The sequence below is a fragment of the Desmodus rotundus genome, chromosome 2, assembly GCF_022682495.2.
Source record: "Desmodus rotundus isolate HL8 chromosome 2, HLdesRot8A.1, whole genome shotgun sequence".
Taxonomy (NCBI): Eukaryota; Metazoa; Chordata; class Mammalia; order Chiroptera; family Phyllostomidae; genus Desmodus; species Desmodus rotundus.
Window position 1 is genome coordinate 97,710,584 of NC_071388.1, and position 24,405 is coordinate 97,734,988.

Genomic DNA, 24,405 nt, shown 5'->3' on the forward strand with positions numbered 1-24,405 from the left:
GCACTTACGTGTAGTGTTGAACTTTTCTTACTGTTTGCTGTCATGGAAATCCATGTTTATGCATTAACTGTAGTGTTTTCTCCTGGGCAGATGTCTACATTTCTTATCTTTCTTGGTAGCGTCAACTCCTTCATCACCGCTGCTTAGGATGTTAGCCATGTTATCCAAGGCCAAAAGAGCCCATATAACTTGACAAGGTCTTCCTCACCTACACCTTGTGGCTATAACACTGAAACATTTGACCAAGCCATCCTTTCCTGAATGTTTCTGGTCAAATTGATCTGTTTGATGCTTTTGTTTCCCTCGATTTAGCAGACACTCTTAGTTGCAGTTGGCTTCAATGTAGACAATCAGCTTGAATATATCTTACATCTCGTGAACTGAAAGAACACTCTCAGTTCAGGGAAAAAAAAATGACCGAGAGGGAGATGCAAAGAATATTGAATGAGCAATCAGTACCTGGTCTAAAATCAATTTTTTTTTTAAATAGATGGATTCTAACCCTAGCTCTGTCACTAAGAGAACTTGGCAAGTCATGCATCACTTTGGACCTATTTCTTCCCTTGTTAAAGTTCTAATCCACAGACCAAGCTGCTGAGACTTTCTGTAAAGAACTATCACCCTTGCCGGGCAGCTTGACCACCTAGGGGAGCTTCTACAACTACTGATGTCCAGACTCCACCTCTAAAGATCAGGTTTCAATTAGTCTGGGAATGGGGCCCAGGCATCTGAGTATCTTCATAGCTCCCATGTTGATTCTAATGCACAACTAGGGTTGAGAACAGCTGCCCAGAAGAAATCTTCCTAGTATCTTTTTTCTCCCTATAAGAGAAAGACTAATTCATCTGCTTAGATGGCCTGATGGTAATTGTTCCAGGTTTTTCTATTGGGCACGACTAAGGGTTTAAGATTTGGCCTGACCTCCATTGGATCTGTAGTGGGTTCTGGTCAGCCTCATGGAATGCTATCTAGCAGTATACAGTCCCTGCAGGGGAATCTGTGGTTTGGTTGGCTACATTCAATTTAAGAATGTAAGAAACTTGCCCTGGCCGGTGTGGCTCAGTTGTTTGGAGCGTTAGCCTATAAACTAACAACTCGTGGGTTTGATTCCATCAGGGCACATGCTCAGGTTGCGAGTTCTGTCCCCTGCTGGGGCACTTAGAAGGAAGCATTGGATGTTTCTCTCCATCTCTCCCTTCCTCCCCCCCTCTCTAAAATCAATAAGCACATCCTTGGATGGTATATCTATATATATATATTGATTTGATAAAGCTGGAATTTAGATCCCTTTCTCAAGTCTATGTCAATTTCTTAATTGATTTCAAATTCGGAGAAGGAAAAGGGTGTGATAAACCACACCAACAAACTGGACCAAGTCTAGTCCTACCTCAGTGTCATGAAGATCAAATAAGGTAGGGTTTTGAATGTGCTTTGTAAACAGTGATCTACTCAGATGTTTACTCTTTATCTATGGTTTCCCAACTGACCTAAAATTTGAACACGCCGAGATGTAGTGCAGGCAGCTGACCTATTACAATGCAGTGCCAATGCTGTCACTGATTTCCTGTCACAGGTAGAGTAGTAAGTAAATAAAGGGGCATATTATCATGGAAACAGTATTGAAATGGGAATCCAGACACCTGGATTCAAGATTCAGCCATGTGAAATTTTGGAGAAGTCTCCCTGGGCTTAACTTTTTTATCTCGCAAATGAGTGAGTCAATTATAGATCTTTCAAGTTTCTCCTGGCTCTGACGTTCTAGGGAGTGCTGATGGGATTTCTCCTAAAGCTGGCAGTGACTGATGTGATGGAACATACCCAAGTCTCACACAGTCCCTGAAAAATGTGGCTTTCTGTTTGGTTCTATAGAATTAGACACCCCACTAAAGAAGAAAATTTTCTGCTGATATTTGTTCTAAAGAGAACACCCCCAACTGGGCAGATTAGGGCACAGTTTAATCCTCAGGAAACCAAAGAAATCAGTTACGCACAATGTTTTTCTTCTCTTGTGCCCTTAAATTTCTAAGCCTACCTTCACTAAGAAACTTTCCTATATCCTAATCAGGGAAGTGTTGAGTTTTTTCAGCTCAGCAAATTTGAAACAAAATGCAAGAAATAACTGACCTTAGTTAGCAAAATGACCTCACCAATTTCTTACTGGAGCATGCATCCGTCTATCTGTTAAGACTGTGGAAGCAGAAGGAACTCTAGTAGAAAGGGATCTGGTCTAACTCATCTTTTATCCCTTGCATCTAGCACAGACAGTAAATGTTACTATATACTTAATGTATGCATTCGGGTACTGAGACAGTTCAATAAACAGATGAGCAATGATATAGCAAGTAATCAGGCAAATACTAACATTGTAAGGATTTTAGTTTATAAAAACATAAATGTTCATCAGTTAAAACTAAAATATGATTACTCTTCCAGAGTACAGAATCAAATTCCAGTAAGACACTCTTAATACAATACGGCACAGTGTTTGATATGGCAAAATGCACACAGAAGGTTAGCTAATGTAATATCACATTTTTTCATGTGTCCTGGGAGAATAAAGATGATATGTATAGAGTTGAAGTGGATTAAATATTATTTCTAGCGCATTTACCATTACAAGGTAATATAAATTTGATGCAATAAACTGTATCTTGTCCTGAAAATAAAATTTAATTATTGAATTGTTGCTGAATTACGTTTATCGTTACTATTTTAAAATATATATATACCTATATAAATACTTCTAACTCACAAGATTCAAATACAGAAAATTTGAAAATCAGATTAAATGTAATTTGACTACAGTACATATATTTCCAACATCTTTTGTTGATACTTTAAAGCCCCAAACTTTATAAAAAGTTAAAACACTGATGATTTAAAATATTCCTCCCATTATATTTTTGTTTCTCATGAATACAAAGTGGGTTCAGAAATGCAACAAACACCAATTATAGGCACACAGGTCTCTCCACAATTGCTGTAAAGTGATCACTGAGTTTAATATTCCTTACCAATAATACAATGTCAACCATTCCCATTAGTGAAAGGATTCTCTTAAAACATCAGTAACAGACAGAAGTACTGACCAATTTAGTAGTTTTTGTAGTACCAGCAACAGAAAGGCCAATTTTATTCTAGTTTCTCCCCCTGACTAGAATTTAGTATAAAACAATTTTATCCAATTTGTCCACAGCCAAAGGAAGAAATAAGTTCTGCTGAATTCAGAGTCTCTTCAGGAACCATGGCTTTCTGGTATGAAGGTATTAAAAAAACAAAAAACAAACAAAAACCTTCATTAAAGTAAATACATCTTAATATTACTATTTACAAAGTTGAATAGTCTCTTGTGATAAATTGAGACAGATCAATTCTAGATAAGTCTAGTAGCACCCAAATCAATACTACCCTGTAAATATTCAATGTGCAATGTCTGTTGCTAGTGAACTGTTAATTCTCTACGTCACAGGTGGCAAAAACAAGGCCTGAGGGCCGAATCCGCCCCTCCACCAGGCTTCCACCTGGTGGCAGCACCAAGCTCTGGCTTAACTGTTAAGGAGCAGTTACCTGTACACAGCCCTAAAATTACATTCAGCCCTTTGAAGGCAACCTCGAGGCTGATGTGGCTCTGGGTGAAAATGACACTCTGCTCGACATCATACATGGTAAATATGGACCAAGGAGAGAGAAAAAGAATGAAGATATTTACATGTAAAAATATTAAAACATACCCCCCCAACCTAGTATTAGAGAAGCCACCCAAAAAATATGCTAGGCCTCATGGCAATAATATCTTTATATGATGTTACTATTATGAAGTTGGTTAGGAACTGCTATCACCCCTTAGTGGAAGCAGATAGTTTCCTTATAAAATAATATACAAGAGAACAAACCTTTCCACTGATTTATTTCAGGGTACTCTATCCTTATGGCTTTGACCTTCTGAGAGTATGCCTCATTAGGACTCCCTTTCCAGGAGCCCTAGATGCAGACATCAGGCCCCATTTTAGCGAAAGAAATCCCTTAGAATCAGTTTTTCTCGCTCAAGTCAAATGCAAAGGGTGACAAGACTGTCACAAAGAACTTACTAAATGACAGAGTTCCCCCAACTTTGGGTATAGAGTGGAGGATTTAAGGCACATTTTTTTCTGAGCACAACTGAAGGCAATGCTACCTTTAAAATAATCATGACTATAATGGAAATACAAAATTGGATGCTATTAAATTTATCACATTAATGTTACAGACTATAGTGCTTAATATAGAGACAGTGAAAGTACTTCTTTTCTATACAAAAGAAATCAGAATTATGTATTGCAGATCGCGCTGCCTGAAAACCTATACAATAGCCTTTACTGCTGTTAAATGCCCAGCTCACTAGTTCGGACTGCTATACTGCTATAATAAAATCTCTACTTTGGATAAGAAGGTGTCTTTTAGTTAAAAATTAGATATTTCTAAATAAATGCAGCATAACTAATTTTATATACAATATAATGTTGCCTACAAATGGTCCCTTATTTAGAATAACTTTTTAAATAAAATGCCTTAAAAATTATTTGCAGTATTTATGTTTCATTTATTTTTTTTTTACCTAGTGAACAGGTAAACATTAACCAAGACTGTAACATAAATTCCAGGTTAATGAGGTATTACTTTCTCCCTTTGGAAAGAGCAAGGTTGGTTATAAGAAAATCCTATTATTTGCTGGCCCTTCACTATAGAGGGTTGTAGATAATATCCCAATAGCAGAAACTAAAGAAATTAATGAGAAAGGCTTTTTCAGATGGTAGTCAGTGGGCCACTTAATTTTAAAATATTTCACTATTAAAGACATTTCTTTGCTCAGGGATACCCCCGGTGACTTCTACTTGCCTGCCCTTTGTTGCTTTTAAAGACTTCTTTCATCTCACACTCCAGCAATGAGCCCTTTCTTCCTCTTCATTTGTTTAAATCTGATATTTACAATGTTTGGTGGGACTGTGTATCACACTGCACTCGTGTGAATTGCCTTTAACTTTTATTTACATCAATATAAAAATTTCTCAAATTTGAGACACAATTTACAATGCAAGTCTTTTCTTTTAAATTTTATAACTTAAAAGTTCTAAGTATCGAGAATTTTAGAATAAGAGGTAATTCCGGAGACATAAAATATGAATAGTAACCCTCAGGGCTACCTCTTCTACTCAAAATACAGGGAATACTGAGAACTCCTGACTAGCTCATCCTTAGATCGGCCATTCTCTAGAGCCATGAAAGCAAAATTTTGTATTAGCTAATCTTCCCATTTCCTGAAATCCTAGGACTATTTCACGGCTCAGTTTGGTGACACTGAGAACTGGACTCTAGGAATAAGAATTGCTAAGAATATTCAATGTATTTCAGTTTTAAATAATAGCACTGAAGAATTTCATTCCAAACACAGTAATTGCTTTGGTTTAGTAGTTTTATACATATAAATTTTGGTCATTAAAATTGCCCCAGTGAAGATTAAAAAAAAAACTTATTTCATTATGAAAATTAGTACAGAATCTATACATCTCAAAAAATACAGAAAGCTTATTAACTATAGTTTAAACACAAATATGTGACTTAACAACTAAAGAGATATGACCTATCATTTTATATATGTAGTCAGCTATATGATTCGGGAGCTAAATATCTGGTTTCCACCTTCTGGTTTAATTTCTGCAGTCACCAGTTATGAAAAAAGGAAAGGTAGGGGAGGGAAAAACGAGGAAAATCTTACAAATTATTAGCAGCTCTTGTAAAAGGTTAAAAGGTTAAAGCTCTTGCCAAAAATTTAAAAAAAAAAAAAAAAAAGGTAAAACTAACAGCTATACTGTAGATTTCAGTAAAAGTCACCAAAGACAGCTGAACACTGATCTTAGGTTTTCCAATGTACATATAGAGAACCATAGCACACATTTTGTGGAAAGATATTTTGTTTTATACTATGGTTTACATGTACATCATAGAGCAAAGGTAGATACTGTTTCTGGTTAGACCTACTTACATCTGCAAAAGCTCAATCGGTGTATCTTCTTTCTGGGAAGCTAGAAAGAGGTATGTAAAGTCCAATACCGTATTTATATACCGACCCATTTATTTTACAGAGACTAACTCTCAGAAGATTACCCAAGCTGTTAGGTCAAGCTGGTAATGAATTCGAAAGTAAACTGAGGCATTTAAGCCAGAAAAATTTGCTCCATTAATTTGAGTATTTTACTATGACTATTTATTTTCTATAAAGATATTTTGTGTATCTAAACTAAGTCACTAACAAAACATTCTGAGCTTTCCACTTAGGCACTACCTAAGTCATCTTTACCTGTGATAAGTCTGTACTATGTAGGTTGCTGTGGCTCAAATGGAGAAGTAAACAAAGACTTTTTATTACCTCCACTGTAAGATACAATCACCCATGTACTACTCTGCTAGACAGTAGAAATATACTAAATTAGTTCTATACACAGAGAAAATTTCTGAAAAGGAAAAATGAATCTTACTACGTTGTAACAAGGGGAAGGGATTTACCCTGTAGCAGCGTTTCACAACTGCAGTCATGAAACTCCCATGTTTCATGAATTAACATACAATAAACAAACGAACCCTAAACTATCTATCCTACAGTATATTTTCTTCTAAGATAAAATAATATATATGACATAAACCTAATACACATACATATTACTGTAAAACAATCTGCCTTGGAGAAATGATGTGCCCATTTATGAATGCCAGCAAGTGAGAATGGAGATCAGTTACTGTTCTAATGCACCTCTGACCTGCTTACTTCTGTGTAGGTAACATTTACCAACAAACCGTCATGTTGTAATAGGTTAATGATCTAAGGATTGCTAGTTATGTGCTGTGATTTTATTTTTTAATATCAACTTGTAATTAGACCATTATTCAATTCTTATTGCATATTCAACTAATAAGAATGTAATTTCTAATAGCAAGTAATCTGGGAAACCATTTTTCTGCTATACTGTAAGGATTATTTTATAATTTTTTTGTGTTATCCATACATTATTTTCCAAAAATATTCCATGGTTAAACTGGTTTTGAAAATTGTTCTATTATGTACAAACACAATGACCACTGCCCCAAATTTTATTTAGTTTGTTGTAATGTTTTTCTAGTGTTTTTTAAAATGTACAGAAAGTTACAGTTCAGTACACACAGGCAATGGAGTCATATCCGACTGTTCAAATTTTTAAGTCATTTTCCCACTCCTTTAATGCAAGATATAAAGAAGCTTTCCTAGCTTATATCTCTTTCCCATCAAAAGAAATCTGACCAATTTTTCAATCAAACACTATTATTCTCTTATGATCAACAGATTGATCAGGACTATGGCCTCCCATTCAGTGTAACAATGATTTGCTAGGGGATTACTTCATGTTTGAGCAAAAAATGAAGTTAAGGTGGCCATGCCTCAGATGTCAGATATACAGCTGTTTACCTAGTTCTGTTGAAGCACATTTCAAAGTGTTCTGCATAGCATGGCCGGCTGCAGGCTGCTCTGGCATCATTTCTTGAATAAACTTTTAGATCCTAGCTAGGCTTTAAGGCACTAGAGCAGTCACTGCTGGATTACCTAAGGGTAACAGCAATCATAAAATAAAGGAGAACTGAAGAGTTTTAAAATCACACATAAAACATAAAGTTATATACCCTACATTACCAGTTACTAGGTCAGAAAGGTTCAGGTCTGTGAGCTTATCTGAAGAGCTCTGTAATGTAGATGTAGGGGCCACACCTGGAAGGAGGGTTAATCCTATTACCGCGTAGTGTTCAACCTATACCCAAGGACAACTTTGGTAACAATTACAGCTTCGATCATTTCCTTCTTCATCGCAACTGTCACACGTTACACCGCTCATGGGTTATCACAGCACTGCTCTTCAGAAGGTTCTTGTCCGCTGTGAGTGAAAGTTGCAAATAATCAGCCAAATTTGAAACTGCCTTCAGAGTTAAATTATATTCAAAGAATCCTAAGATGGACCTGGTCTTATTCCCACTGAACAGACAGATAAAACAAAGTCTTTTACATCATCTATGATTCTTTCATGAACATTCAAAATGAAGATAATGTTTCTTTAACTTCAAAGTCTATTTTCTTTTCTAACTACCTTCTCTCAGTCTTTTAGTGTTTCACACCACCCCGCACTCCGTTCAACCAAGAAGAACTTTCTGCATTCTGCGTGCAGCAACACTAGCTTCATCCTCCGAGTCAGAGTCGCTCTGGGATGTGGAGCTGTGAGAGGTGGAGCTGCAAGGGGAAGAGCAAGCCGGCGAACACAGGTAGTGCATCAAGGGGAGGCGGTACTTCCCACAGAAGTCCACAAATTTTATTTGTCTGACACAGCAGTCAAAATAGACCCCTGGAGAGGAGAAATAAGTATAAGGTAATCATTGCAAAGCAAAGAGCCACAGTTTCTTTTTCAACCATTTCTCTACCATTCTGAAAAATAAGTCAAGTACAGTCTTCTCCTTTGTGAATCTTAAGCAGAACCAGTACATGTTTCTGTGGCTGTTTACAGAAACACTAGAAGCTCATAGGGATGCCAATTTGGCAGCAAGAGAAGGCCAAGATATTTATCTTAAAGGGAGCTGGTATTAAAAGGACACTTTATTTATTTAGCTTGTTTTCTCTGGGTAATTTGGCGGATAGTGCCTGAGAGAGATTATAGGACACCTCAAGTGCCCTTCCTCCCTCAGTCAAGCCACTCTTTGGTACTAGTCTACAGTCAAGAAATTTTAAAAAGCCCAAAGATCTTCAAAATTTGCAGAAAGGAGACAATTTTTGGTACCCGTTCTTATGTACTGAAAAGCAAAATGAAAAAAACCATAATGTTACCTCGTATTTCCACAGGTTGTAAATTTACAGATTTCACAACTGTTTCACTAATGGCCTCACATGATTTTCACACAATTATATACTGTTAGGTAGACTGAAACTAGTATTCAGCTCTTTTCATTCCTAATTTTGATTCTACGGTGATCCTGAACTGTGGCCCTTTAGTTAAGTAAAAATACAGTTAGAGCTGAGAGGAAAGCAGGGGTTGGTACATTCAGGGTTCCAGCTGCTCATTAAGGAAGGAAACTGCACATCTCTAACCGGGCCGGCACGAAGACTGCAGCACGTGGGAGTATCTAGGACTCTGGGCCCTATCATCTCTCAAGGGAGGAATCTCAACCTCTCTACCTCACCTAAGTTTCCTGTGGCACCAAGTGCTCTGTGTGTGTCACATAAAGGACCGAAACAGAAAGATGAGCCCCAAGCAGAGAAGTAATAATTTCTATTTATTTTTTCCTAATACTTCCCCATTAATTTTTAAATTTTTGATACTATAGTAAGTATAACTCATAATTTTAAAAAGGAAATTCAAGGAATATTAAACAATTTAGGAAAGTAGACAAACTCGATAAACTGGTCAATTAGTATTTTTATGACACCCCTCAAAATGTGTTAAATTCCTGAAAACAGGCAGAAGTTACACAATAAAGTATTAAAGTTATCATGGACTAAAATAGTATATTATGTGGTCATTTATCAGATCTCAGACTATACAAAGAAAACATCTCACAAAATATAAAATTACTTTTGTTTTGAGTTCAATAAGTAATGAGTCTGAGGGAAAAAAACGTCAGTGGTTCATTTTATATAGTATCTCAAATTTAAACTATTAATTTTAAATGTATTTTTGTTCCTAAGATAAATAACACATGAGTATACTGAAGAAGTAATTCAGAAACAACTGAGAAGAGAATTCTTAGAGGCCCATTTCCAGAACAGGACAGATTTAAAGGGAGTAGATACAGACCAATAAGCCGGAAGGCGGGTGTGAGGGTGTGAATGCTGCCCCTTGCCGCTGCTAAAGCCATCTTAGGAAACAGCACCAGAGAGCTTAATTAAGCACCTCTGATTTAGCACAGCACAGCAACCTCTGCTTGTAACAGTAAGTGGCCAGAGAGGGCCCAAAGTATTGTCTTGTTTAAACCAAAGTGTCTTTTTTCTCTTTTGACATCTTTTGAGGAACTTAAACCATTTTCTCCTTTTTAAACCTTGTAACAGTTTCAAGACATGATGGGACTTCCAGGAAAAATCTGATCATCACTATACAATGCTTCCTCAGCACCTGCACTTATCCAACAGTAGAAACCTTTCTGTACGCCCAGCAAACTGGACATTTTTAGAAGTAGTCTTTTATGAGGGAGCCAAAATAAAATAATCTGCTGTCATCACCAACTCCCACCCATAGCTCCTGGCACTGCAGGCCCTTCATAACCTGGTCTCAATGTATCTATAGTCTTTTCTCTTATTCCTCCTCTGTGTATTTGAGCCTAATTATTACTTATGCAACATTCTGCCCCATCCTGTCTCGTCTCCAATTATATTCTTTCCATCTAAAAAAGTTTCTTATTCACAATCTTACCCTATCAAAATCTAACTCACACGTCAAGAATCATCTCTCTTTTCCAGATCTCATTCATTGTATTCTTTCCCTCCTTTGATTCCAATAGTACACTGAATTCCTACCTATTTCACTTTGCCTTATATATATCATTGGTTTAATTCTCTCTAAGTGCTCTAAATTGAAGAAATTCTGAACCATGGATTTAAAAGAATATAAAATTCCAGGGTACATGCTGAAACCAGCACCCCTTCTGCCCAATCTCATGTATCTTGAATCACACTCTATAAAGGTACCTGACACTAAGAATGGTGTGTTCCTCAAAAAAAAATATGAAAGGTAGCCAAATATTTTAGAGATTCTTTTTAAGCAATTAGGACTGTTATGCTTCTTTTCTGTCTCCTCTCATTTTATAAATCTTGTAACAGCTCCAAGACAGGAGAAGACTTTCTGGGTGTTTTCCTTGTGTATGAATCATAAAGTACTATAAAAAGAAAAAAAAGGAAAGTCCAGAAAAGGTGAAATGTCTTAGTTTCTCGTGAAAGGATGAGGGAAACAGAAACAGAGACTAACTGCCTTTCACGGAAAGAAGACAACTAATAAAAACAACACTTAGACCATCAACGTTAACAACAGCTAAATGAATGGGAAATAAGGACACTAAATTAACTTACCTCCACACTTTGGGTTTGGGCAATTGCTGGCTAAACTCAAGTATCTAAGAAGATTCCCAGGAAGATCACAGGGAGTGTAGGAAATATTTCGAATTTTAATGGTCCGTGCAGCTAATTCCAGGAGACTTGGAGGGTCATAGGTTAAATCTCTAACAAAACGAACAACCAAGGGATTTCCTCGCAAACTCAATTCTTCCAAATGAATAAGGTTGAGGATCTCTCGAGGCAGGTATGTCAGCAAGTTATTGTGAAGACTGAGGGAACGAAGTGAATGCAACCTAGAATGAATGCAGTACAAAAACCAATGGCCGTAAGCAAGATTACTACCAAGAAAGTTAAGTGAAGAACTTGATTTCCCTGTAAGAATGAGCAATTAACATTAAGGTCAGTGCAAGAAAAATTAAAAAGTACTGAAACTAGATCAGAGTGCAGATTTGTAAATGCCACGAAGGGTTTTTGCTCATGGAATCTCAGAGTGTTTAGAATACTGAGTATTCTGATGTAGGAGTTGAACTATAAATGCTAGATTTAAAGATTTTGGAGGGAAGGAAGTCTTCTCATTCAGATAACCAAAAAAGGAAAGATTCCAAATGCAACAGGAATCAAGATCCTTCACATTATCTCATTAGGACAGGAATGCTTCCTATCAAATATAAAATCAACAAATTCCCATAAAAGCTGGGAAATCTCTGCCAAATGAATACTCTGTTTTTGATTATAGAAAACAGGCTAAACAAGTATTGTGAGGAATAAACCAGAGCATTTAAAAGTAACATTAAAAATAAGCAACTTCATTCACAGCAAATCTCAGAACTACAATTCTCAAGTATCGTTTACCTTGAGAACACCTAGTATTTTCCTACATGTAAAACCTGTGGGTGAGTGGAAAACAATAACCCCTAAGCATGCATCTCTACGTACCCATCAACCGCCTGAACTACTCACTGTGAAAGCTGAGGAGGCACACTTTGGATTTTGTTGTCACATAATACCAAGTAAGTCAGAGAAGGCAGATTTGCTAATTCTGGTGGGATTTCTTTGATGAAGTTTCCTCCAAGATATAAACACTCTAAACTGCAAAGAAAAATGAACAAAAAGTAAACAAACCAAAGCTAGATAAGATACCCCATTGCCTTTATTACAATGAACACATTTCATCTATTCATTCAGCAAATGTTTTACTTAGGATTTGCTTGGTGCTATCCAGTCTCTAGAGGAATAATGCAATCTTCAGGGAGCTTATATTATAGGTAAGCAGACGAGGCACACCAATATCAAGACAATATTATCAATATTACCTACTGATTTTATTTTTGTTAGTATTTATTTCATTTAATCCCAGCTCTAGCACTTACCAGTATAAGAATTTGGGCCAGGTACTTAATCTGATTATGCTCCAGTTTCCTCTTCTTTAAAATGGAATATTATTATTATATATCATGTAAAGTGCCTAGCCAACAAATATGAACCAGACACATACCATGCACCATTCTAGAAAATATAGTGGAAGTAAGGCTGAGTACTTGACCTTACATTCCAGAGAGAAACAAACAATAAATCAATGAATTTGTATATATTTTGCCACATACCTTTAAGTGCTATAAAGAATTGAGAGGTCACCGGGTGGTAATGAAAGTCATATTCTAAACAGGGTGGTCATAAAAGGTCTCCTGTAGGAGATGACATTTGCACGGCGATCTGAATGAAATGACTGACTACAAATCCGAGATGGAAAAATGCTTGTGTTGTAAAAGAGGAACACAGCCAGCGTGGGCAGATCAGAGAGGCAGAGACGGACAGTGCTGGTCACGCAGGTCAGAGAGGGAGCCCAGGAAACCCAGTTCAGAGGCTCCGTCAGACCTTGGTAAGGATTTTGAATTTTATCAAGTTGGGTGAGCTCTTCACAAGAGTTACACTTAAAATAGAAATACCCCAATACATTTAAAAGTAACGAGACAGAAAAGATGTCCCAAGCACACCTCTACCATTTCACGTCTGGACTGCTACAATAGGTTCCAGTCTGCTCTTCCTGCGCGCACTCTTCCCGTCAGCCTCCTCTCTCACTTCGGCAGCTGTTTTCCACACAAAAGCCAAGTCATCCTTCTAGAAACTGACCTATTTTCACTTAAGGTTGTTCAATAAAAAAAAAAACAACAGGCAATACAACAATAGCCAACTGGTGTGAATAAATCAAAATTACACCTACTTTTTTTTAGTCAGATTGGTAAAAAATCTATTTTTGATGTTACACAATTTTAATAATTAGTTTATGTGTGCCATGAGTTGAAAAAGGTTGAAAGCTGCTGTGCTGGAGTGTTACTCAAGTACAACCCTCGGAAGTTCTTCCAGCAAGGGCCCACCGAAGTCAGTAGTCTTTGAGTCCCTCATCTCTGACATCTTTACTCCCCCAGTCCCACTCTTAGTAATAAATAGCTTGGCTGCGCATTAAATTCTACATTGACATTTACTTGTCCTTGGCACTAGGAAGATACTGATCCATCATCGTATTTCAGCCAGTATTACTATTGCTCCTTTGTAGGTAATTTGGTTTTTAGTATTATTAGGAGATTTTAGGATCTATTTTCTTTATTTAACCTTATTGTTCTTAAGTTTTATCATGTGCCAAGATTATCAGTTTAAAGCACTCCTTTTAATTGTGGAAAAATCTCAGCTACTGTTTGTAAACATTGCCTTTTCTGCATGCTCTCTAGTCTCTTTTCTAGAATTCCTAGCAAACAGCAGTGGAACTTCAGAATCAATTCTCCATGTCTCTTAACATATTTCATACTTTCCCTTTCTTTCTTTTTGTGCTACAATCTATCATTCAGCCTATTGAGGTTGTAAGTACATTTTTTCATTTCTAGGAATTCTAATTGGAGTTTTCATAATTGTCAATTTTTTAACTTATTTCATTGATGAAATACCCTCCTTTACCTTCCTGAAGTTAGGAAACATACTTATTTTAAAGTCCTTTATAGATTGCCTTATTATATATATTTTCTGGGAATAATTTCTTCCCTTTGTTGAATTTCTTATCTGTACTTCAAAATCTTGCCTTCATTGATGTGTGGTATTCAAAAGCCAAACGGAATTTGAAGTTCTGTCATTTAAAAAATATATTAATGATATTCCTTTTCTATTTCTGATTTTGTAAATTTTTTAGATTTATAAGGCTTAGTAAAAGCAGACAACTTCCAATGTTACTTTTTTGTCTTTCAAATATTGCCTTGTATAAAAAAATCAACTGTCTGGCCCTGACCAGATGGATCAGTTGGTTGGAGCATCATCCTGTGCACCAAAAGGTTGTGGGTTCAATTCCCGCTCAGGGCACATACCTAGGTTGATGGTACAGTCCCCCATTGGGGTATGTACAGGAGGCAACCAATCAATGTTTATCCCTCACACCCTCTCTCTTTCCCTTCCTCTCTTTCTAAAATCAATAAAAAATATATCCTCAGGTGAGGATTAAAAAAATCAATTGTATACAAGACTGAATTCTCCTACACATAAGTGTTTTAAGCAGTGGTGAAAAACTTCCTAGGCAGGAGTTTTTGATCCTAACAAAATAGTGTAAGTGAATGCTAAGTTATTTAGAAATCTCTATTTTTCAATGATGAGAACTACTAGAATAGAATAGAGCAGAACAGAATAGAATATTCAGAGCCCCCAAAACAGAACCTACCCTGGAAAAAGAGACAACTACCTGGAAAAAAAAAATTGCAAACTCGGAAGTCCTTTTTATACAGGATTCAACAGTTAGGTAACAACCTGTATTACAGTCTACTGAAGAAGAAAGGGGAAAGTGAGTCTGAGAGAAAATTTAAATATTGTGTTTTCTATTTGTTTAAGTCAAGAACCTAGAGAAATTAGTATCTGGTGGTCAGTTACTACTCAATGTCTTTCTTTCAATACTTTCGGGTGAACAGACAAAGGATGCAAAGCCTTAGTAGTTCCCGTGACTTGGCAGAGAAGGAACTAATGTTCTAAAGTATAACTAAATCCATACTTTCGAAGTTATATCAATTCTCTTTTGCAACTGATAGGTGTCATTAATCAGATTACACAACTAGCATATTAAATTTACACTTTCAGGATTACTTCTCACTTTGAAACTCAAATAATTCCCAAAGTTCTAGGGACTTGAAGCCTTTAAATGATTTGTGGAAATTAAGTTTCTAAAGTACACTCTACTGTTCCCAAACACGCTTTTATGTAGGGCGAAAAGAAACTATTGTTGATTTTAAGCAAAACTGTAGTATTTAAAAGTTCTTGGGTTTGTCAGCATTGTACCTCTGTTAATCAGTTCTTTCAGTGTGACAAATACAGAATATAGAAAAATCACTAACAAAATTTATAGAATTCTTTTTCCTTTTTGTTAATCATTAACAGACCAATCTTAAATTTGTTTCTTGAAAAGTATTCCACTTCTCTGAATCCTTAGGGATACTGAAGTGGGTGGCTTTTCTCTCGCAAAGGCCAATGACCCACTGGAAAAAAAAAATACACTAAGGGTCCTTGAGTGCCAATCAACTTTTATGACGGATATACCATATCTATCATAAGAACCATACATTTGTGAATAAAGAAAGTAATTTTCTTGAGATAGCATCCCAGTATTGAATCATTTTCAAATACCATCATTCACCACAGGCTTTAAAGAACAGTATATGTTCAAAAGTAGAAGTACAGATGGAGGAATCATCTCTTGATACTTGTCCAAAACTAAGGCAATAAAAGAAGTTAAAGAAAAGAAGTTGAGAGCCAGAGAAAAACTCAGTGTGTGACTCTAAATGGGACAGAAAGTTTTTATTTAGACTTTAACACATTCTATTTATCATCTGACCCAATCACTTCCTTTGTAAGATACCGATTTGTTTATTGCATGTCAGCTTCAAAATATCCCAGAGCAGGAACATTTATTTAGCTTTTGTTTTTGACACAGTCCTCTTACCTTCAATTTCTAAAACTACACCAAGCACACAGTGAGAGAAGGGTCGTGAACAGAAAAAGGAAGGCATTACTTGAACAGAAAATATTGTGAGAAATGGTAGCAAATGAAACTCACTTGTGCTCAAACCTACCCTCCAAATGTCTAGAATCCTGGTGCCAAACAGTCCTGAAGCTTTCATTTTTTTAAATAACCACTGAGTGGTAAGTTATTAAGTCTGAACTAATTGAGAAGAATAAGATAAGAGATCATAGGAAACAGGTCAAATACTAATTACACCTAGTTTTTCAACATTATGAAAAAAAATAAGTTTCTCCATATATTACCAAACAGATATTACACCTACTTGTTGATGAAAAACCTCCTAGTTTGATGGTAAGTATCTACATCCACAACCTCACGGCTCTCGCTGAGACTAATTTACCGTATTTTTCGGACTATAAGATGCACCAGACCATAAGACACACCTAGGTTTTAGAGGAGGAAATAGGAAAAAAATTTTGAAGCAAAAAATGTGATAAAATACTTAATAACATCCTTTAAAGCAGAAATCCTTTTCTGCTTCAACATCTTTCCACAATACGGGAGATTGAGCAGGAGACTACAGTATGCTATTATATCTTTCTACAACAAAATACGGTAATGACAGAAATATCGGCACTGTGTCCCCATAGTTATGGGGGCGCTGTAGCTGAGAACATCAGTGGATGACACACTGTTATGGGGGGATCTGCTGCTGGAGGGCCACAGCTTGTGCAACACTCAACACTCTTGTATGGGGACAGCAGTTTTGCACAACCTGTGTGGCTCTGCAGCTGTTGCCAAATCACAGCTCCCATCATCCCAACCTGTCTGAGCATGATGGGAGTTGTAGTTTTGTAACACCTGCAGGGCCACACTGACAGGTGACCCTGCAGTGGAATTTGCCTGTGTTAATGTGGGACACACCAGTCACGTGATAGAGGCATACAGGGGCACCGCAGGCTTTCTTCTCCTACCGTGCCTGCACCGCCTGTTCCCTTCTCCTGAGCACTACAGTATGCTGCAGCGGGGACTCCGCTCCTTCCTCCCCTGCTTCCCACCGCCCGGACACCCCCTTCTGCCAGCCCAGGGCCCGCAGCACCGCCCCAGTCCTGTCTGCTGTGACTTGGCTCCACTGACGCCCTCCCCCCAGGGAGTCAGGTAAGCTACATTGGGACTATAAGACGTACCCCCCAATAAATGGGGAGTATTATAGTCCTCCCCATTTGGGAGGACTGTAAGACTCCTCCCAAATTTAGGGGGGTACGTCTTATAGTCCAAAAACACGGTACTCCAAGGGAATGAAGTTTATCATAAAAATAAATTTTCAGCACCTACTTATTCATTACACTTCATTTAAAAAAGAAAAAAGATTTTGCCACTAGGGAAAAGGATTAACAAAGTACAGAAAACATACCAGAAGACACTGCTAATCTGAAGAGGTTAATGACACCAATTAAGCCAATTGTGTGTATTTGTTATTCCTTCCTGAATTAAGACTGAGGAGAAAGGGGACCTTTACCCGGATTATATACTCTGCAATTTTTTAAAAATTGCTGCTAAAGAGGGTAGGTATCTTCCTAACATCCAAAAACACCTGATCTGGTTTATAAAACAACATGGCATAGCAGACGATATACATCAGGGTTACATATGAGGTCAATGGAGTCCATTCTAAGCGAAGATGGTGTTAGGGGAAGCCACCTAAGGGTTTAAGCGACTGCATCTCCATCTCTACATTTTTGAAACTTTAATGCATTGTTTCAGTGAGTAGGAAGCAGCCTTTCCAGGCTGAATCACATTTATCTCACTGTTACTATCTGGCCTCAAGCAAGTCACCAATAACTAAATCACAGTTTCCTCATCTGTAAAAAGAAGAGGGTAAATCAGGCCATTGCTTAGGCTGTTTCTATTTCTAAGTGTAAATTTCTATTACATGACCCTCTACGCCTATACTCCATGACTTTATATTTGGAGCATGGCCTAAATCTTTATGACTCTTAATCAGTAAAGAGAAATGGCGCACACAACTAAAAAATGACATAAAAGATCCCACACAGTTATTAGCCCAGTAAAGCAGGTCAACCAGGTAGTGGCTTTGACCAACCCTCCTGATCCTATATGCAACAGAAGAAAAGTCAGAAGAATTAGGTTCTTGCCCTGCTCTGTCACTGTGCAAAATCCATGGGTTTGGAGTCAGAGATCCCAGAGCTCAAATCCAATTCCACCACTCACTGACTTTGTGCTTTTATGACCTAACATCTCAGAGCTTCAGTTTCTTCTCATCTCACAGAGTCATGGTCAGAATTGAAAAGCATATTTAAAGCACCTATATACCTCATTTTAAGTAAGCAATAAAAGGAATTTTTGCCTACCCTTTTCCTTATATGATGTAAATAATACCTGCCCTGGGTATTTCTTAGTATATTGAGAAAATTCAAATGAGAAGGTTGGAATTATGTAACACCAAAATCAGAACAAACCAAGGCTTGTCAATTGTGCATCTAAATTTCTCTTAAACCCTTCTATTTCTCTCTCCTAGCATTGTCCTGGTATAAACTAACATCATCTCTAATTTTACTACAATAGTCTCCTTCTAACCAGCCCTCAAAATCTCATCTGTCCACCCTCTCTCCACTCCACCCTTACATAGCAACGAGAGAGGTGCTTAAAACTCCTTGTGTACTTAACATAAAAATTAAACTTTATTAGGGCCTTTAAGATCTGACATGGCCTGAAATCTGGTGCAAATATATTTGTCACTTTCCCTCTTGGCCACTTTCTCACTATGCTCTACTAGAATGTCCTCCCTTCAAAATTTTGACCTTCAGTCCTTCTTGCCTCTGGGTTTTCACCTGTGTTGTTCCTTCTACTTGGACTAATCCCACACCACCCTCTCCTAGTTCATTCTTACAAAAACTCAATTCAAATGTTACTTGCTCAAGAACCAAACTAAGGCAGGCCCCTCTGTTATTTCATTTCAAGACACTCTGTATATCTTCACAAAACTTATAATAACTACAATTAAATGAGGTTAATGTCTCTCATGCTGTGTTAGCTCCATGAGGGCAGGACCATGTTCACCACTGTACCCCCAGCACTGTTTACACGGTAGGTCAAATATCTGCTAATGAGTGGAGTAAATGAAGAGACATCTTCTCCAAATGCCTTGTTTTACAGATTAGGAGGCTGTAGTCAGAGCATGTTAAGTGTCTTACCTAAGGCTGGGGCACCAAGAGTTCTTATTCTCAGGCCAATGTTCTTTTCACTATAATTGTGGCCCCAATCCCTGGGCTATGGACCTGCCCATGGCCTGTCCGGAACCGGACCTCCAGCAAAGCTCTCCTAAGCTCTGCCTCCTGTCCATGAAAAAACCAGTCCCTGGTGCCAAAACGGTTGGGGACCGCTGCTATAATTAACTGTGTGGTCCCTCCCGGCTCTAACATTCTGTTATCTCAGAAAATTCAATAAACGCTGCGAAAACTTCATTTTACAGACGATACCTTTTTTCACTTCGGACAGTACACTTGCTCTGCTCTATTTTTCACTCTCCTGCACAGGACATTTAGGGGACTTTTGCTACCTGTGTCTCTGCTTCTTCTTTCCATTTAATTCAATGTACATTAACCAAATAATCTAGTAGGTGAGGCAGACCTGTAAACAAGGAATTATAATCAATATGATAAATGCAATGGTGACATGAGGAAGTGTACTATAGGTAATAATTTAGGTGTCCCCAGGACACAGTAATGAAAGAAAAAGATCACTCCCAAGATTGGTTTTTAAAGGTGAATAGGAATTTGCCAGGTAGAGGCAGCATTCCAGGCAAAAGCAGAAGGATACGCACAGAGGCACTGCACCCACTGAACACGTATTTAGTGAGTGCCCACAGGTGCTGGCAAAAAGCATGGCTCACTGAATTCCACAAATACAGTAGTTCCCTTTTATTTGCAGTTTTTGTTTCCCCCAGTTTCAGTTACCTGTGGTCAACTGTGGTCTGAAAATATTAAGTGGAAAATTCCAGAAATAAACAATTCATACATTTTAAATTATACACCGTTCTGAGTAGTGTGATGAAATCCTAGTGGCCATCCCAGTTATCAGATCAACTGTCATAGTATCACAATGCTTATCATGTTCAAGTAACATTTATTTTACTAAATAATGGCCCCAAAGTGCAAGAGCAGTGATGCTGGCAATTTGGGTACGTCAAAGAGAAGCTGTAAAGTGCGTCCTCTAAAGGAAAAAGTAAAAGTTCTCTACTTAAAGAGAAAAGAAAAAAAATCATATGCTGAGGTTGCTAATATCTAAGGTAAGGATGAATCTTCTATGCACAGAGGAAATACGACACACCAAACGCGGTCACACACACTATCTTAATAGATTCGCTGAGCTGGCTGGGTAGTACTCAACGCCAAAAAGTTAAAGGGAAAGCCCGGAAGGAGACAGTTTTATGCCAACTAAACGGTGCGAAGGCCAGGCCTGGCGCCCAGGGGCTCCCTCCTTTCTGGCGGGGACCCGCTCACCTCCGCAAGTTCTCGATCTCAGCCGGGATGGTCTGCAGCTGGTTGCCGCCCAGGCAGAGGGTCTGCAGCGCACGCAGCTCCAGCACCGAGGGGGGCACCACTTGGAAGCAGTTCCCGCTGAGGTTGAGCACTTGAAGGCTGCGAGAGAGAGGCGACTGGGCCAGACCCTTGGGAAGCGCGCAGGGCCCGCCGAGCCGGTTGTTCTTAGCCAGCAGCGTGCGTAGGCCGCGCAGAGCGAGCAGCTCCGGCCCGAGCGCGGTCAACGCGTTGCCGCTCACGTCCAACAGCTGGAGGTGCGAGAAGCCCCTGCCCAGAGCCCGCGGCAGCGACACCAGACGGTTGTACGGCAGCAGCAGCCGCAGCAGCGCCTCCCGCGCTCCGCGCCGCCCGTCGCCCCGAGACTCCAACTCCGACTCCAGCGTCTCGGGGGACACGCTGAGGCGGGACAAGTTCAGTTCGGCCTCCCCTGTCGTGGTCACTGCCGGTCCGGAATCCTGCATCCCTTCCATCCCGGGACGCGCGGCCCGGGGAGCCAGAGAGCGCCGCGCGCGCACCAAAGGCCAAGAACTCCTCCGCGGCCCGGAACCTAAAGCGAGGGTGGTGTCGGAAGTGGCCAAGGCTGGCGCTAACCTCCGGCGCCCTTGCTGAGTCACGCGACATAGGGCGGTGCAGGGGGGCGGGGCTTTGGGGCGGGGCTCGGTCTCCCGGGATGCAGCGCGGAATTGCGGCGCTGGGCGGGGCAGAAGCCTCCTGGCTGTTGCGTGGTTCTCTGAGCTCGCTGTAGCCCTTCGGGTTTGGCAGCCGCTGTTTATAAAGCCCCTATCCGGTGACCTGTTCCTTTAGTCTAAGGCCACCTGGGTAAATAGACAGAGGGCTGTTTAGTTATCAGGCATTTACGATTCTCGTGCGTCGTGGTGCACTGTCCTATTGGGCATGTGGCCCCATAGTGTGCAGGATTCAGTGAGAAGGCAAGAATTGAGCCGGTTAGAGCAAATCCCAGGAATTTACAGTCATTGTAATCAAAGCAACCTGATAGTGGCTCAAGAATAGGCATGTAGGTTAATGGAACAGAACGGAGAGACCAGAAATCAACCCATGCCTTTATGTTAGTTAATATTTGACAAAGGAGGCAAGACCATGCAATGGAGTAAAAACAGTCTCCAATAAATTGTGTTGAGCAATGGGACAGGTACATGCAAAAAAATGAAACTAGACTTTACTGGGGAGGCCTGCTTACTCATAAGAGATGAATTCAGGTGAGAGACAAGTTATAATGGAAATGAGATAGCAAGTTTATGAAATACACTTGACCATGAAGCTGCAAGCCAGCATCCAGCTAATCTAAGTGTCCCAACTATTGAGATTTTAGGGATTTTATGCTTGGAGCCAGCCTCTAGTTTCCACCTCCTCCTGTCTCCAGACCTTGGGATTAATATACAGTTTCAAAGGCTTTCTTTTCCAGGTAGTGGAAAGGATACCTAGAGAATTTAAAGGTCTCTCCTCCTCCTGAATTATCATGGTTATTTTGTTTTTGTTTGTGTGTGTGTGACTTTCTGAATACTTGGCAATCTTATCTGACCAAGCTCAGGACTGATAAATTAATGAGTGAGAAGTCTCCCTCCTCTTCTGTCCCTTGGTTTGCTATCTATCCTGCCTAACATAGAGCACCAATTTACACCATACACAAGAATGAACTCAAAATAGATAAGACTTTAAGTCACGAAACCACAAAAAGCCTAGAAGAAAGCAGGCAGTAAAATCTCACATGTCTCAGGTACCAATATTTTTGCAGATATTATCTCCTAGGGCAAGAGAAACAAAGGGAAAAAATAAACAGATGGGACTATATCAAACTGAAAAGCTTCTGCACAGCAAAAGAAAATATCAACGAAATGAAAAGGGAATTCACTGTGTGGGAGAACATTTGCCAGTGATACATCTGATAAGGGGTTAATTTCCAAAATATATAAAGTACTAATATAACTCAACACCAGGAAGACAGTCCAGTTAAAGATGGGCAATAGACACCTCCAAAAAGGACATACAGGTGGCCAATAGACATGAAACAATGCTCGACATGACTAATCATAAAGAGAAGTGCAAATTAAAACTACAATGAAGTATCATCTCACACCTGCCAGAATGGCTACCATCAACAAACAACAAGTGCCAGTGAGGATGTGGAGAAAAGGGAACTCTAGTGCACTGTTTATGGGAATGCAGACTGGTACAGCCACTGTGGAAAATGGCATGGAGTTTCCTTAAAAAATTAAAAATGGAACTGTCTTTTGATCCAGGGATCCCATTTCTGGGAATATACCCTAAGAATCCTGAAACACCAATCAGAAAGAATATATGCACTCCTATATTGATAGCAGTGTTATTTACAGTAGCCAAGATCTGGAAACAGCTCAAGTGCCCATCAGTAGATGAGGGGATAAAAAAGCTGTGGTCCATGGAATACTACATGGCTATAAAAAAGAAGGAACTCTTACTTTTTTGTGACACCATGGATGGACCTGGAGATTATTATGCTAAGCGAAGTAAGCCAGTCAGAGAAAGACAAATACCATATGACTTCACATATATGTGGAATCTAATAAGCAAAATAAACTAATGAACAAAACAGAACCAGAGACATGGATAAATGGAACATACTGACAGATCTCAGAGGTGAGGGGAAGGGGGGAACTGGATAAAAGAGGGTGAAAAGATTAGCCAAACATATATGCCTGGACCAGGGACACAGACAATAGTGTGGTGAGGGCTGGGGAGAGGGGGCAGAGGCCGAGTGGAGGTGGTCAAAGGGGGAGGAAATGAGGAACATCAGTAATAGTGTCAACAATAAGAAAAGCCACAGAAATTTAAAGCCTGGGGATTAACCAAGCTGACTTTAAAGTGCAAAGACAGCTGGACTAGAAATCAGAACCCCTGGCTTCTTCCCTGGGTTCTGCAGTTAAATTGCTTGGTGTCCTTGGATGTGGGATTTTATTTCAGTTTCTCCCTCCATAAAATATGGACAATACTTACCCCACTTGCCCTACTGAATTTGTTTAAATCCTGATATAAGTAATGTATATCAAGTAAGGGTGTTTTACCATTTCAGCTATAGAAGCACCTCTGTGGTTTTTGGTTTAAGTGATAGTAGCCAGAAATGAGTTTTGAAGCCATGAAGCAGGTTAGTTAGTTTGAGATAGCTCAGACCAGCTGATGAGGTTAAGAACTCACAAAGTATTGAGATTTTATTGCAGGTTAAAGCTACAATTTAACTGGGAAAATCCTGACTCTGGCTTTAATTTAGCACTTGTAAGTAACATATTTTCCCTTGCCATAAATTCATCTTTTCAGAAATTAATATTCATGATTTTGAAGTAATATTCATGGATTTGAGGTAATATTCATGATTACCTACCAAACTTTAATTTCTGGTTGAGTTATAGTTGTGGGAGAATATATTTTGTCAGTTTAAACTAGGGATAGAATGTTTTTAAAACCAATAGTGTCCTGATTTTGAAACCTGTTTTGAAAGGGTCCTTTAAAAAATTAGGCCTTGTTTTGGATCAAGATCACATTCTGTCAGAAACCCTAGTATGTGAAAATCACAAGTATTTATTTATTTATTTTTAAATTTAATCTTTATTGTATTTTTTCCATTACTATTTAGTTCCATTATACTCCCCTCCCCCCAGCAATCACCACACTGTTGTCCATGTCCATGAGTCCTTTTTCCTTTTTGCTCAATCCCTCCAACCCCTAAACTCCCCACTTCTACTAGTTGTCATCTGCTTTCCATCTGAATCTGTCTC

General features: G+C 38.8%; 1 protein-coding gene across 2 annotated transcripts; it reads right to left on the reverse strand.

Moving 5' to 3' along the window:
- Window positions 1-2,358: 2,358 nt before the first annotated feature.
- Window positions 2,359-21,230, reverse strand: LRRC58 (leucine rich repeat containing 58). 2 transcript variants are annotated; one of them, XM_045185842.2, is made up of 5 exons: window positions 20,600-21,230; window positions 12,050-12,178; window positions 11,105-11,382; window positions 8,145-8,396; window positions 2,359-7,934 (listed from the first exon to the last, which is right to left on the reverse strand). In XM_045185842.2, exons 1-4 carry the CDS (start codon window positions 21,106-21,108, stop codon window positions 8,188-8,190), a joined length of 1,125 nt encoding a protein of 374 aa, XP_045041777.1. In that variant the 5' UTR covers window positions 21,109-21,230; the 3' UTR covers window positions 2,359-7,934; window positions 8,145-8,187. The 2 variants fall into 2 exon arrangements, with proteins under 2 accessions (XP_045041777.1, XP_024433757.1); XM_024577989.3 differs by having other exon boundaries at window positions 2,359-8,396.
- Between the last annotated feature and the right edge of the window lie 3,175 nt (window positions 21,231-24,405).

Bases quoted from the DNA above. Each gene is read 5' to 3' on its own strand.
- LRRC58 (XM_045185842.2), bottom strand. From the start codon at position 21,108: ATGGAAGGGATGCAGGATTCCGGACCGGCAGTGACCACGACAGGGGAG. The intron at 12,179-20,599 runs GTGAGCGGGTCC...TTTTCTTTGCAG, and splicing joins GAGATCGAGAACTTGCGGAG to TTTAGAGTGTTTATATCTTG. The intron at 11,383-12,049 runs GTGAGTAGTTCA...CATTCATTCTAG, and splicing joins GTGCCTCCTCAGCTTTCACA to GTTGCATTCACTTCGTTCCC.